Source organism: Stegostoma tigrinum, chromosome 30 (genome assembly GCF_030684315.1).
Source record: "Stegostoma tigrinum isolate sSteTig4 chromosome 30, sSteTig4.hap1, whole genome shotgun sequence".
NCBI classification, from domain to species: domain Eukaryota; kingdom Metazoa; phylum Chordata; class Chondrichthyes; order Orectolobiformes; family Stegostomatidae; genus Stegostoma; species Stegostoma tigrinum.
The window spans coordinates 27389108-27404698 of record NC_081383.1 but is presented as its reverse complement, the minus strand read 5'-3'; the positions used below and the strand labels follow the sequence as shown (position 1 = coordinate 27404698).

Genomic DNA, 15591 nt, shown 5'->3' with positions numbered 1-15591 from the left:
CACCATTTATGATTGGATTTTCAAGGATTCTGTTTTGATCCATTAGCTATGGGTATGGAATTGCTTAGCTCTGTCTTTTTGTTTTGCTGCTGAGTTCTTTTAGCTTGCAAGTAACATTGTTCAGCTTATCCAGGTTGCCATCTTATTTTTAGGAAAACCAACAGCTGTTCTTGTCATGTCCTCCCGCACTCTTCTTTCAGTTGGGTTTGATCTTCTGGCCTCCTGATGGTGGAGTTGGAGATATGCCATGAGTTTGCAGGTTGTGGTCTATGAATCTGCTGCTGACATGTCATGGATTCTCTTGTCTGATTTGCAAGACCTGTGATGTCTGCCCCATCTGGCATTGTAGTGCCAAAAACATGACACATTGAGTGTACAGATCTTTAGTCTCTACAAGTGCAGTAGCCACTCTTTGATAGTGTCATGGACAGATGTGTTAGTCTGTTCAAGTCTCTCATTCCCCAAATGTAAACCAATGTCCACAGTCATATAATTTTCATTCCCTTGCTCCACTCTTGTCTCATTGCAGCGACCTCTTCTATTTTGACTATTGTTTGATTACAAAATTGATTTAGCAGGTCTGATGTGCACTGAACCATTTTTCTGTTTATTTTAAAATGAAAAGCAATATACAGGAAGGTAGACCTTGTATATGATTTCCCCTCTGCTTAGCACATATTAATTTTGACTTGTTATTTTACAGCTTGATTTCAAAGTCGGATGGAAAAAATTGAAGGAAGTTTTTTCCATGGCAGGCTCTGTGGTACGGGCAGACATTGTGGAGGACAAAGATGGAAAAAGTCGTGGAATGGGCACTGTAACTTTTGAACGCCCAATTGAAGCTGTTCAAGCAATATGTATCCTTTTAATATTTAAATGTGGAATTTGGCATTGTTCATTGATTAGCTGTAGAATGTAATGAGTTACCTGATTTTGAAATGATTAATCTGTCAAAAAGCATAACTTGGCCTGTACTGTTTGTGTTTCTAATCAGTATTGTGCCAAAATATTGTCAGTGCATATCTGAAACATTTAGAGTTCCTTAATGTCTGTCTAGCAATGTTCAATGGGCAGCTTCTGTACGACAGGCCTATGCATATCAAGATGGTAAGTTTTGACTTGGTCTGCACGTTCAATATTTATGAAAGCAAGTACATCTTGTTGATTTCAAGTTTCCACTTCAGAATTGTTTATGCAATTGCATTAATTTGTTAACATTTGTTTTGCATAAAAGTATAAATTAGATTGCAACTTTTGGGGAGGATTTGAAGGCTTTGAATTTTATTGTATTCTAATGTATTTCACTTTTGAATAGCGTAAAATAATTTCTAAATTATTTTGACATGAAGACTTTTTTTATTGTGGAGATATTTTTGAGAACTTGGGTGTTGAGTCCTCACATTCTCCTCATCAATTGTGAGAAGCATTGCAGCCAAGCTGAACCTGGTTTCAGCTGGTGTACATGTGTATACTTTGCAGAAGGTGTCTCTAGGCTGATTATTTGGTTTTCATTTTGAACATGCCCAGTTCCAGAAGTCTAGGCATATTGAGGCAGGTAATGTTTTCTGTGTGGCTAAGGCTGAGAATAGCCAGACCAATAAATACCACTGTCCTGATGATATCAGTGCTGAAAATGCTGTCCACAAGACCTCTAACAGAAAATCCTATTGTCTCAAAAACTAAATAACATCATTCATTATTGTTCCATGACACTTGCTTTGATAAAATAGTTTTTAATTTTCTTGTAGGATGACAAATCCATGCCGAAGAATAACTTCTATGGTGCCGACCGCACTCCTCAACTTCCTAGTATGTATTTTTTTTGAAGCGATGAAATTTCATGTAGTGTCCTTTTTGGTTTATGAACTTTTTTGAAAAGCAAGATCTGTATTTAATGCTACATACGTTGAAGTTTCAGTCGAAATTAGGTTATTTACCACAACTAGTCCATTCCCCTCTTTTTCCTAATCTCATTTACCCACCCTAATTCCATATTCGTTTGCACTCTTTTTCCTATCTATTGAAAGTAGTCTTAGTATTGACCGTTTTACTTTAACCATTAATCATGGAAGGGAATTCCACAGACATGGTTACATAACAAACTTTACACTTTGTTCTTGTTCTAAATCTCACCCTATGTTTCATATTGTACTGGTGGTTTCCTACTGTATATTTTCAGCTGAGTCCCTGCTTCTGTCGACTGTCTTTCTCCTTGGTTTGAAGAATGATCATATTGTTCTTGTTCTTAAAAATACTATTTCCCAGTTCAAACTTTGAAACCTTTTCAAAGAAATGTATGCATTTCATTTTAACATAGTCAGTTCTGATGTGGCAAATCTGCATGTGAATATTTAGTAAGGGGCCACCTAACAGTTGAGAGTAGGGAATTATGATGTTTTGCTATTTCTATGTCTGGAACAGAGGCCACATGTCATGATCCTTCTCATATGTTTGGCAAGAGATGACCTAACTTGGCACTGGATCCTTCTTAGTCTGTATACCTCAGATGACTTTTAAAGTTAGCCCTTGGAGATTAGGGGATGCTTTTAGGAATTGTGTGTATTTTGGAATTTACCCTTTTACATTGTTCTTTTTAAAACTTAAAATTACAGCTATGAAAAAGATAATTTATAGTAATACTGCAATAATTAAGCCATTTGTCACTTGCAAAATAACATCTGCAAATCTTGGGAAGAAAAACATTAAAATCAACAAGCCACTTGAATTGAGTGGAACTGCTTTTCAATTTTGTTCCACCAAGTGGCACTGTTGCACTTCGTTAACTGGTCATTGTATTGCTAATCTTTCTATTCACTAAATGATTGATTAGCAAAATAATAGCTGTTGTTCAGATCTAGTTTTGGTGTAAGGTTTTAAATTCTTTGACACTATACAAGAACCTCCTAGTAATTTGACAATATTTGAATATGCTACAAGTGAGATTGTAACAGCTTTTTAGTATTGTAGCCAATCTTTGTGTTCTAGTGAGCATTCTCATTCTCTTACAGTAAATCACAGCAAATCATTGCAGAGCCTATATTTGGCAAAGCTATATTTTTACAAGAGTTCTCAAACTATAACCAAATAAGGCTGTGAAAGGTGCTAAATGTTAACTGTTTCATTGAACAAGTTAAGTAATGTATAGATTAAATCTTGTCTTATTTGTGTATGACTTGATTTTTCTGGCATTGTAGTTTTCTATATAAAAGTAAAAGCTTACAGTTGTTATCATTTCATCTTGCTGTAAACCTGCCTTAGTATTTGTGTTTTGCACAAGTTAACTCCAGGTTTCTAATACTTAATTTGTAAATGACAATTCTCATGCTGGCCAATATCCATCGTATACTAGTGTTAAGTGGATCTGTGCTGTGCTAGTTTTATATTTTCAGAGCTTGTACTTTGAAGATTTTCCGAAGTGTGATCACTTTCACTGTTCTGATATGTCAACTTGCTTCAATTGTAGAGGGACTTGGTGGTGTTGGTATGGGCCTAGGACCTGGTGGCCAGCCGCTTGATGCCAGAGATCTGAATTCTGGAATGGGAAATGCTGGACCTAGAGACATGGGTCCAGGCATGGGAGGTATGCATTGTAGTTTTGATAACCTTTTTTGAGTCTCATAGGTGTCCTGTGACACCCCCCCCCCCCCCCCCCCACCCCATCCATTGACACACAATCTCTGTTTTACTTGAGAATGGTTACCTCAGTGGTTATGAAATTTTCCTCAAATTATAGTTTTACATTCCATCCTACAAGCAAATGGGAAATTAATGAGGTAAAGAATGGTTCACTGCCCCTCTGCCCCAAGAAATTAAAACTGAATGAATTTCCTAAAGAGGAGCACCTCGCCCTATAATCTGTAAAAGGAGTGTAATCTGTCTTTCAGTAACTTCTAGTGGTTAAATCAAATAAATCCCTGCTGCTAATGTTAAAATCAATCAGTAACCATTTATTTATATAACTTTAACAGTGAACGAATTAGCTATTAATGAACCAAATAAATCCCTCCTAATGTAACTGTTCCTGAATAAAACAAGATTCTAACAGTATGGTGTTCCAATAAATACAACTCCCACTTATATAAAAATAATACAATTTAATCTGTATGAATTACAACCAGGTTACATCTTATAGAATTTTTTGTGCCTTCTCTGTCAAGCCTTTGTCAGGAATGCAGTCTCCATTGTGCTGTTGGCACTGATATTTTAGATGGTGTTTTCTCTAAGACATAAAGCTGAGAGCTGTTTTCTCTATCAGATGGCAATTAGCTTTGCCATCTCTAGAACTTACCCTTTTTATATACCAGATGACATCCAATTCTTACAATTGGATTGGTCCCAGGTTGTCAAATCAGATTCACATTTGATGGGATTTTGGGTATTGAAGTGCCTGTTTCAACTTGATTGGCCAAGTTCAAAACTTGTTGTCTTGGTAGAAATGCTGCTTGGCCATGCAGATAGTTATGGCCGTTCGATACAAATGTTTCAATTTGGGTGCTGTCTGTACTTGTAAACTTCCAAGCTGCTCACAGACATCTCCAAGCATACAAAAAGCACAGACTGTCAAAGGGACCAAACGATGCTCCCCCGACTAGGTATTTTACAAACACCTAATTCTAATGTCCTGCCTCCTGATTCGCAAAAACTCTTCCCCATGTAACAACCTAGTTAATGGATATATTTGTTAAAAGATCCAATTAAGTGGCACCTGTGCATCAACTTTGCTTCATTCTGGGAGCTGGATTGAGAGGAATCCATAGATAACTTGTAAAAGAACAGTGGAAGAGTTCCTCTATATCTATAGGTGAAAATAAATTAAAGACACAAAGACTATTGACTCCTTTTTAGTGACTCACCATCTCAAGTACCTTAAGTCTAAATATCATCCTGCTGGTTTTTCTCTGAAACGTTGCTATGGAATCTGTAATCATGGTACCTGTCAGGAGCATTTATGACAGAAACCAAGCTGGGTGCAGTATCATCTATGTGGCCTGATTAGAACTTTGTTTAGAAAGAATAGTGTTTAAGTATCAAATCATCATAGTCTTAACAGACGATAGGACTGTTCTCATGTGTGTGTGTGTGTGTGTGTGCGCGCGCGAGAGAGAGAGAGACAGACACACTGGTGATGATGTAACCCAAGGGCCACATTACTTCAAGCGAGGGCAGAGTTGAGGAGGGATGGTTCTTTCATGGTAACATCAGCTGGTGATGGGGATTGAACCCACGCATCGTACTGCTTCGCAAACCAACAGTCCAGCCAACTGAGCTAAACTGATCTTCATTGACAGTTGTTCTTGCAGTATGTTTTTTGCTTTTGCAATTAGCTCGTTCTAAATACTTGATTCCTCGATAGATTTCTGTAGGTAGCTATGCACGATGTATACTTCTAATTGGGTGAAGGCAGTTTTCAAGTATAATGCAACATTATTTGGGTGAAAAGACATATACCAAGTGTGATTGATTCCATTTACCAACTGCATTTATACTTAACTAAATTTATTTTGCTGCTTTGAAGTTCTTCCAACCACACGTATTGTTATAAAGCAGAAGTTGACTCTGCCTCTGAGGACTAAAATGGAAACACCCAAAGAGGAGTACCTTGCCCTATAATCTGTTAAAAAGGAGTGTGAAAAGTGATGTAACCTGCCTTTTGAACAACTTCTAATGGTTAACTAAAAGCAATCTCTGACACTCACTTTGAATTGCAACTTGCTGATTTTATTTACCTAACTGCTGTAATGTTAGTATTTTGTGCTGGCTGCAGAGAACACTTGGTCCAGATTTCTTACTTATGGATCAGGGCTTCTAGTTGAATGATACTACCAGAAGGACATGGAAGCTTTAGAGATAGTACAGAGAAGGTTCACCAGGATTTTGCCAGTCTCTGGCATTGGCTGAGCAAAGGTTACAGAGACTGGCATTGTTTTCACTGGAAGGACAGTGGCTGATAGACTTCTTCTAAAAATAATTGGGAGACAGTTCAATTACAATGGGATATTAACTACTTGTGCAGTAGGTATCTTTTTGATTTAGATGTTAGTTTGGCTCTCTGTCTAAGTTTTAGACAATGATTCTCTCTTGAGCTGTGAGCTATTAACTCTGGCAGATAGTAGTTTGCTTTCTTGTCTTTGCCTGACTGTCCCTTTTTGCACCCTTGATGAATATCAATTCCTTACAATAAGATTGGTCCTGTGTTGTCAAAACTGTCTAAAATTAATTGGCGAGAGATAATGGGAACTGCAGATGCTGGAGAATCCAAGATAATAAATTGTGAGGCTGGATGAACACAGCAGGCCAAGCAGCATCTCAGGAGCACAAAAGCTGACGTTTCGGGCCTAGACCCTTCTTCATGGGCCTCCTGCAGTGCCACAATGATGCCACCCGAATGTTGCAGGAACAGCAACTCATATTCCGCCTGGGAACCCTGCAGCCTAATGGTATCAATGTGGACTTCACCAGTTTCAAAATCTCCCCTTCCCCCACCGCATCCCTAAACCAGCCCAGTTCGTCCCCTTCCCCCACTGCACCACACAACCAGCCCAGCTCTTCCCCTCCACCCACTGCATCCCAAAACCAGTCCAACCTGTCTCTGCCTCCCTAACCTGTTCTTCCTCTCACCCATCCCTTCCTCCCACCCCAAGCCGCACCCCCATCTACCTACTAACCTCATCCCACCTCCTTGACCTGTCCGTCTTCCCTGGACTGACCTATCCCCTCCCTACCTCCCCACCTATGCTCTCTCCACCTATCTTCTTTTCTCTCCATCTTCGGTCCGCCTCCCCCTCTCTCCCTATTTGTTTCAGAACCTTCACGCCATCCCCCTCTCTGAAGGGGCTAGGCCCGAAACGTCAGCCTTTGTGCTCCTGAGATGCTGCTTGGCCTGCTGTGTTCATCCAGCCTCGCATTTTATTATCTAAAATTAATTGGCCTTTGGTGTCCAAGTGCCTGATTCAGATTGACTGACTAAATTTGAAACTTGATTTGGTCACCAAAACTGCTGCTTTGACTGCTAACTGTGGCCTCTTAACCCAAATGTTTCAATTTGGGTGCTGTCTTGTTCGCCTGCAAACACAGAAGCTGCTGCCCTCCTCCTTTTTGAATCTTAAACATAGAAAAAGCATGTGGACTTGGTGGGCCAAATGGCCTGTTTCCACACTGTAGAAATTCTATGATCTTTTAAACGGACCATGCCTGACTTTCTCCCTTAATATTTTGCAAACACCAAATTCTAACTTACTGCTTCCTAATCCACAAGTTCTCTACCCGACTTTGCAACAGTATACAAATTTAAGGTCACCTCTTCAGTATCGTTGACAAATATGGTGGAAGCGGCAGTCCTGACAATGAGCATATTGGGACTCCAATAATAACTGGTCCTTATGAAGCTCCATTACTGTTAATAACCACTTAGGAGTGCCCCTAGAGTATGTAGCTGTTCCCTGTTGTCTTAAAATCTGTCTGCTCATCCCATTAATGTATGTGACAGCTTTCTCAAATGCTTTTTGGAGATGAAGCTGCATAGTATTGATTGCTTTCAATATCTGCCATGAAATCAAACTTATTTTCTGTACGAACTAATGTAGTAGTATTTGTAAATACAGTTAACAACTCCATGAATGGTGGAGTTAGCATTATTGTTTTGCATAAATACCAGGACTTGTTGTCGAATAATGACTGCCACGTTATTGGAAGCCCAACAATTTTCAGCATTATCATGGATAACCATCCCGTGTGTCATATGTGGGATTGATCATTTATTGATCCTGTCAGGTTTGTTTTGTACTCGTCTAATAAGTGAAACGGGTTGTCAATTCATGTTTTTAAACAATATGAAGCCTTAGGTTTGCCAACATCAGAACATTTTCTATAGACGTGATCAGATTGAAATGTTTGGTTGGTGTGGATGCGTTGGACTGAACGCCTGTTACCATGGTTTATGGCCGACTGTTATTTCAAACAATTTCCTATAAGTGACAGAGTACCACTATATACCCCAATGTCAGTGGTAACTCTGCCAAGATCTTGGATGCTTAAATTGGTCAGTTTATGTACCAACTGTGACGATTATTTGGGCAGAGTCTGAGAGCTCTGGAATCACTCCAGCATTTAGAGCACAAGTCATATACGTTAAAGCAGATTACTTATCCATCCAATCATTGCATTTCAAGTGTACTTTGGCTACAGAATATGTGCTGGCTAAGTATACTAGCAGTGTGTCAAGATCTTCCAACCCTCAACCTGAAGAGGAAGTCTCTTGTGAGACTGATGACCTAGTAGTTTCCTTAAGGTTTTGTACTCTTATGACTTGGATATGCTTCTTGTAAGCTTTGACATTATGTATTAAAAGCTATGCAGAAGTAGTGTTAACATGAATACTGATGTGCTTGAAGAAAGAACAGCCACCAACACCTCCACAGGAATACACTGTAGACAGTGTGAGCTTGTCACATGCATCTCATGAACAGATAATAGGGGATTACTGCTTGCATGACTACGAGCCCAAAATGGGGTAAATTATGTACAAAACACTTCAGTAGTAATGTAATCACTATGTAACAAAGGATACAGAAAGGTTACACAAGACCAGCATAGGAATTGGAGAAAGTTGTGCTGCTGTGCTCACACATTGGTGATTATTAGTGGCAAAAGTGTCACAGGACAGCATGTACTTTTGAATTTGTGCTGCTGTAATATAGCCCTAAATGTGTAAGCTAGAAAACTTTGATTCAAACATGGGCTGCATTTTAGTTTTCAGATATTATCTCTCCAATCCCTTTGAGCTATTAATTCCTAAATTAGGGAATAACCCAGGCTGTTTACTGTCCGCCTCCTGACTTGTATACTGCTCCTTCTAGTCTGTTTCTTGGTACACAAAACGCGCTTTAATAGTACTAATGCAATGAATTTGCTCACTGAACTGAATTTTATTAGGCATTATTTGGTTCTGTCTGCATTGCGTGTTCTGTACGTGGTCAAGATCAAACTAAATACTTCTGGTATATTTCAGTTTTATTTAACCCATGTGTATCTAACATGATGTAAAAGTGTGTATGAAAAGTATTTGTTCTTCAACATGATCATTCAAATCTATTCCTTCCCAACAGGAATGGGAATGGATGGAATGGGATTCGGTGGCATGAATCGGATGGGAGGTGGAGGTAAGTTTTATAGAAAGTATAATTTGGAGCTCTTTACTTGACCTAATTAATATGAGCATTAGTTAATTTACCATAGGCTGGACCTGTTTTACAAACTTTTAATTGCGACAAGATTAAAATGCTTTCTCACCTGGCAACCCTTGACATGGTTTGAAGTACATGCAGTTATGTCCCTCGTGATGCTTGATTATCAAGCTTGCATTCAATTGAGTGTGGCATCGAGGAAGCACTAATGAAACTGGAATCAGAAGGCAACAGGTTGTAAACTCTCCACTGTTTGGAGTCACACATGGCACACAGGTGGTTGTGTTTATTGAAGATCAGTCATCTGAGCTCCAGGAGATCTGTGGCAGTTCCTCAGGGTAGCGCCCTAGGCCCAATCCTTTCAGCTGCTTCATAGTCATCCTGCGCACTGCCATGAGGTTAGAAGCAGGGATGTTGGTGGATGATGGCACAATGACTAGCACCATTTGCAGCTTCTCAGACACTGAAACAGTCCATCTTCAAATGCAAGAAGATCTGGACAGTATCCAGGCATGAGCTGACAAGTGGCAAGTCTCATTCATGTCACACAAATGCTAGGCAATGACCACCAGTAAGTGACAACATAACCACTATTGCTCTGCATTATCATCACTGAATCCCTGAGTGTCGTCATGCCTGGGCTAACCATTGACCAAAAGTGCAACTAGATTACCCTATAAATGCAATGGCTACAAGAGCAAGTCAGAGGCTAGGAATACTGGACAGTAACTCTCCATCTTACTCTCCAAAGCCCGGCCATCATCTGCACGACAAAAGTTAGGTGTGTGATAAATTACTCCGGGCTTCCTGATTGGGTGTAGGTCCAACAAAAAACCATGACCACTTCCATCTAGCTGAACAAGGGGAGCAGATACGTGGGACATCCACCATCTGCAAGTTCCCCTCCAAGCCAGTCACCATCCTGACTTGGAAATATGTTACTGTTTCTTTGCTAGGTAAAAAATCTTGGAAATTCTTCCTTAAGGGCATTATGAGTTAGCCCACAGGTGGATTGCAGGGGTTCAACAAGACAGCTCATGGCCACCTTCTCGAGGGTAACAAGGAATGAGCAAAAAATGCTGGCCGGCCAGCCAGTGATGCCCCCGTCCCACGAATGAATTGGGGAAAGAAGCATGGAAATTCTGTGGATATTTGAACATAGTAAATTCATACTTCATTTTAAGGAAGCAGAAACTGGCGATGGCAGTATTGGTTTCTAGTCAGAAACATGTACTCTAGATGGCTGAAATTGCTGCTGAGAGGTATTTGTATGCCTAAACGTGTGCAGAACTAGCTCTCCACCGGGGTGACTTGATTTAATGTTTGTTTCCCTTGTGGCATCATTGGCATGACATGGTCGAAGAAAGTCTATTTCATAATCTGATTCAGGTACTTAGCTGTATTTTCGAAACAACATAAAATTTGAAGACTTCTGAAGTCCTTTGCAGGAATCTGGGGCATCAGTCATCGGATAACCTGTTTCATAAGCTCGTTTCTTCCAGCCCTGCATTTATTTACAGTAACAGCCTGTATTGCAAAGTGTTGTATTTTTAATTTCAGTGAATGTTCCTTGTACGTAATAAAGGAGTCAAATTTAATGGACCAACCTGTTAATTCAGAAACAGATTCCTTGAGGTGCTTTGAGGTTGTCCGGATGAGAGAGCTGCAGAGGGCAAGATATAAATCATGGTGATAGAGGAGAAAAAGAGAGAATGTACTGGTGATTGGGAGCAGTATAGTAAGGGGTTTGGTAGTATTGTCCACACCAGGAGTGAATCTGGGTGGTTGTCTTCCCTGTCTGGTGCCAGAGTTTCAGCATCTGTTGTAGAGAGGAACATGGTGATGGGAGGGGGAAAGAGTCCAGCTGTTGTCAGTGTAGGTCAGATGACAAAGTAGGAAGTTCTGCATAGCATGAAGAACTACGTGTCAAATTAAGAAATGGAACCTCCAGAGATCATCTCTACATTACTATTCAAGCCATATGCAAATTGGAATAGGACAAATCAAACTGTGTTCAAAGCCTGGAACGAGAGGAGGAAGTTGGGGTTAGTGCGACAATTGCTCCAATTCTGGAGAAAGGTTGGATCTGTACAGGTGGTATGTTGTCCATCTGAACCGAGGGGATGGTGATAATACCAGCTCCATTTCTTGGGAAATACAGGGAATTTTAACTCTATTGGTGGGCACAATTTGGAGAGAGGTGGTGAAATCAAACAGAGACAAGGCTGAAGAGTTAAAATGATGGACTGGTGAGCAAGAGTAGCGTATGAATCATAAGAGTCAATCAGAAAATTTAGAATTTACAAAAGTAAAAGGGTGAAATCAAAGGCTGTTATCTGAATGCCTATAGCACCTCAAACAAAATGAGTATGATCTGGCAGCCATTACAGAAAGACAACAGGATGGATTGAGATCTGAATCTTAAAGGGTGCAGAACAGGAAAGCAGGAAAAAGTAGAGGGGAGCCTCTTGGTTAGTGATGGTATTAGCACAGTAGAAAGGAATGACTTATAGTTCAGAAAGCCAAGATGTGGAAATTCTTTATTTCCAATTTCAAGCCAATGTCATTTCTGGGAGTGGTTTGAAAGCCTCCTAATGTAACTGTGCTGTAAGGTGGGGCAGGAGAGGAAGTAATCATGAGCTTGTCTGAAAGGTGCAGTGATAATTATGGGAGATTTTTAATCCATATATCAGCAATAAAGATCACATGGATAAAGATATTTTAAGTGAGAAGCTCATGGAATTTGTTTTTGTTAGTTTCTTAGCACGTTCTGGATCTGACCAGAAAGTATACTAGGATTAAATTAAGTGCATTGCAAGGGCGCAAAAGCAATCACTATTATTAAGCACGCAGGTATTAAAGTGAATCAGCAAATTAGCTTGAAGGATAGGTTGGAAGAGATGCGGTGGTAGATGTTAAAGGGGATATTGCAGAATATTCCAGTAAAAAAATTCCAAGGGACAAACCCACCATTTATTGTGAACTAGAAAGCTTAAGGATAGGCTCAAACTTAAAAGGCATACGATTGTGCAAAACTGGGTGGCAGATCAAAAGACTGGACATATACAAAACTGCAAATAATGACCAAAATATTAAGGATGGGACCATTAGTATGAGAGAAAACAGGACAAATATAAAGTGAAAGTTTCTCTAAGAACTTAAAGGGAAATGTCATGATTGTTGCTGCTATAGAAAGTCTGACTGAAGCATTAATAATGGAAAATAAAATGCATATTTAAGTATTTTATTACTGTTTTTGCAAAAAAACAAAAGGAACATCTGTGAAGCAGTATTATTTCAGAAATGGAGAAGTGGAAGGTATTCATAAAAATGACAATTGTGAACACTGGAGAAAAAAGCACTGAGTAAATTGTTTGACCTGCAGGCCTGGGTCTTGATGGACTTCATTTTAGGGTTTTAAAAGAAGCGACTAGTGAGATTAATTCCAGAATTCCCTTTATTTGGGGATGGTCCAAATTGGAAGATAGTGAATATAATGGTTTCATTCACAAAAGAAGACAAAAACAGGAAACTACAAGCCAATTAGCTGTCGGAGGGAAAATGTTTGAAACTATTAGAATCACAGAATCCCTACAACGTGGAAACAGGCCATTTGCCCCAACTAGTCCACAGAGCACCCCACCCAGACTCAGCCAACCATAACCCACCTAATCTACACATCCCTGAACACAATGGGCATAGCCAATCCACCTAACCTGAACCTCTCTGGACTATGGGAGGAAGCCCACGCAATCACTATTAAGCACACAGGTATTATTAAAGATGTTATAGAATACTTGAGTAAGTTCAGGGTAATCAGTTAACTTGGTTTTGTGAAAGAAATAGTTTTGACCAATATACTGGAGTTATTTATGGAGGGAAGACTCCTCTCTGAATAGAGGAACTGTACTTGGATTTAAAGAAAATATTTTGATATGGTGCTACATTAAAGATAGTTTAAAATAAAAGTACAAGTTGTATGGGTAGCATCCTGGCTCATGGATTGGTGTAGGCGTAAGTGGGTTGTCTTCAGGTGGTTTGACGAGATGTAACGTTTTGGCAAGATGGAAGTGTGCCAAATGAATCTCTGCTGGGACCCCAACTGGCACAGTTTATCTAAATGAATGAGAAAGCAGTGATTTCAAGTATGGTTGCCAACTTGCTGGTAACGTTAAAAAATAGGTAGGACAGTCAGTCCTGAAGAGAACTGTTACTAAAATACATTGCTAGGGTAAGTGAATGGCAAAGATGTCACAAATGGAGTATAATGTGAAATTGTCAGGAAGAATAATTTTAAGTGGTGAGGGTTGTAGAGCTCTTGGATGCCCAGCTCTCTCTCAACTTCATTGTGCATGATATGTAACAGCATGCAAATGCAGCAAATAATTAGAAAAGCTCATAAAATGTTATTTCAAGGGAAATTAAATACAAAAGTAGGGAGGCCGTGCTTTGGTTATTTAGGGCCCTGGTGATTGCCTGGGATGCGGTGTTAATTACTTTATTTTGAGGAAAGATCCAAATGTTGGAGACACTTCTGAGCTGGTTTACTAGACTAATGCGTCAAATGGGCAGCTTATGTTAGTGTGGTTAGATTGGACAAGTTCACGAGTTTAAAAGAGATGGGGTGGTTTGTTTGAATTGTAGATAAAATCTTCAAGGAATCATGATAGGGAAGATGTGGAGAGGATCTTACCTCTTGTGAGAATCCTGAACAGGGAATAACAGGTTAAAACTCAGGGGTCACCCATTTAAAATGGATTAGATGAAATTTTTCCTGAGTGTCGTAAGTGTTTGGAGTGCCTTCTGAAAAGGTGTTTGAAGCAGAATCCTTGCGTGTTTTCAAGGAAAGATTTGAAAGTTTTCCAGAAAGATGCTGGAAGTTAGCTTTGGAGTTGTATCTGATCAGCAACGATTTTAATAAACGGCACACCAAGCTCGAAGGGCTGAATGCCCTGCGCCTTCTGACTCACATGCTCATGTTTTAACAGATTAATGGGAACTGCAGATGCTGGAGAATCCAAGATAATAAAATGTGAGGCTGGATGAACACAGCAGGCCAAGCAGCATCTCAGGAGCACAAAAGCTGACGTTTCGGGCCTAGACCCTTCATCAGAGAGTGGGATGGGGTGAGGGTTCTGGAATAAATAGGGAGAGGCGGACTGAAGATGGAGAGAAAATTAGATGGAGAGAGTATAGGTGGGGAGGTAGGGAGGGGATAGGTCAGTCCAGGGAAGACGGACAGGTCAAGGAGTTGGGATGAGGTTAGTAGGTAGGAGATGGAGGTGCGGCTTGGGGTGGGAGGAAGGGATGGGCGAGAGGAGGAACAGGTTAGGGTTGCAGAGACCAGTTGGACTGGTTTTGGGATGCAGTGGGTGGAGGGGAAGAGCTGGGCTGGTTTAGGGATGTGGTGGGGGAAGGGGAGATTTTGAAGCTGGTGAAGTCCACATTGATACCATTAGGCTGCAGGGTTCCCAAGCTGAATGAGTTGCTGTTCCTGCAACCTTCGGGTGGCATCATTGTGGCACTGCAGGAGGCCCACGATGGACATGTCATCTAAAGAATGGGAGGGGGAGTGGAAATGGTTTGCAACTGGGAGATGCAGTTGTTTGTTGCGAACCGAGCGGAGGTGTTCTGCAAAGCGGTCCCCAAGCCTCTGCTTGGTTTCCCCAATGTAGAGGAAGCCACACCGGGTACAGTGGATGCAGTATACCACATTGGCAGATGTGCAGGTGAACCTCTGCTTAATGTGGAATGTCATCTTGGGGCCTGGGATAGGGGTGAGGGAGGTGGTGTGGGGGCAAGTGTAGCACTTCCTGCGGTTGCAGGGGAAGGTGCTGGGTGTGGTGGGGTTGGAGGGCAGTGTGGAGCGAACAAGGGAGCCACGGAGAGAGTGGTCTCTCTGGAAAGCAGACATGGGTGGGGATGGAAAAATGTCTTGGGTGTTGGGGTCGGATTGTAGATGGCGGAAGTGTCAGAGGATGATGCGTTGTATCCGGAGGTTGGTGGGGTGGTATGAGAGAACGAGGGGGATCCTCTTTGGGCGGTTGTGGCGGGGGTGGGGTGTGAGGAATGTGTTGCGGGAAATACGGGAGATGCGGTCAAGGGCGTTCTCGATCACTGGGGTCCTTGAAGAACTTGGACATCTGGGATGTGTGGGAGTGGAATGTCTTATCGTGGGAGCAGATGCGGCGGAGATGGAGGAATTGGGAATAGGAGATGGAATTTTTGCAGGAGGGTGGGTGGGAGGAGGTGTATTCTAGGTAGCTGTGGGAGTCGGTGGGCTTGAAATGGACATCAGTTACAAGCTGGTTGCCTGAGATGGAGACAGAGATCCAGGAAGGTGAGGGATGTGCTGGAGATGGCCCAGGTGAACTCAACGTTGGGATGGAAGGTGTTGAAGTGGATGAAC

General features: G+C 41.0%; 1 protein-coding gene across 1 annotated transcript in view; it reads left to right on the top strand.

Annotated features, from left to right (window-relative positions):
* LOC125466020 (heterogeneous nuclear ribonucleoprotein M-like) overlaps nt 1-15591 on the top strand; it is a 39526-nt gene that overhangs the window by 13339 nt on the left and 10596 nt on the right. The window contains exons 7-11 of the mRNA XM_048560111.1: nt 704-857; nt 1058-1107; nt 1749-1809; nt 3464-3580; nt 9105-9158. Of these exons, the coding sequence (XP_048416068.1) occupies nt 704-857; nt 1058-1107; nt 1749-1809; nt 3464-3580; nt 9105-9158 (436 nt within the window). The remainder of the gene's footprint in view (nt 1-703; nt 858-1057; nt 1108-1748; nt 1810-3463; nt 3581-9104; nt 9159-15591) is intronic.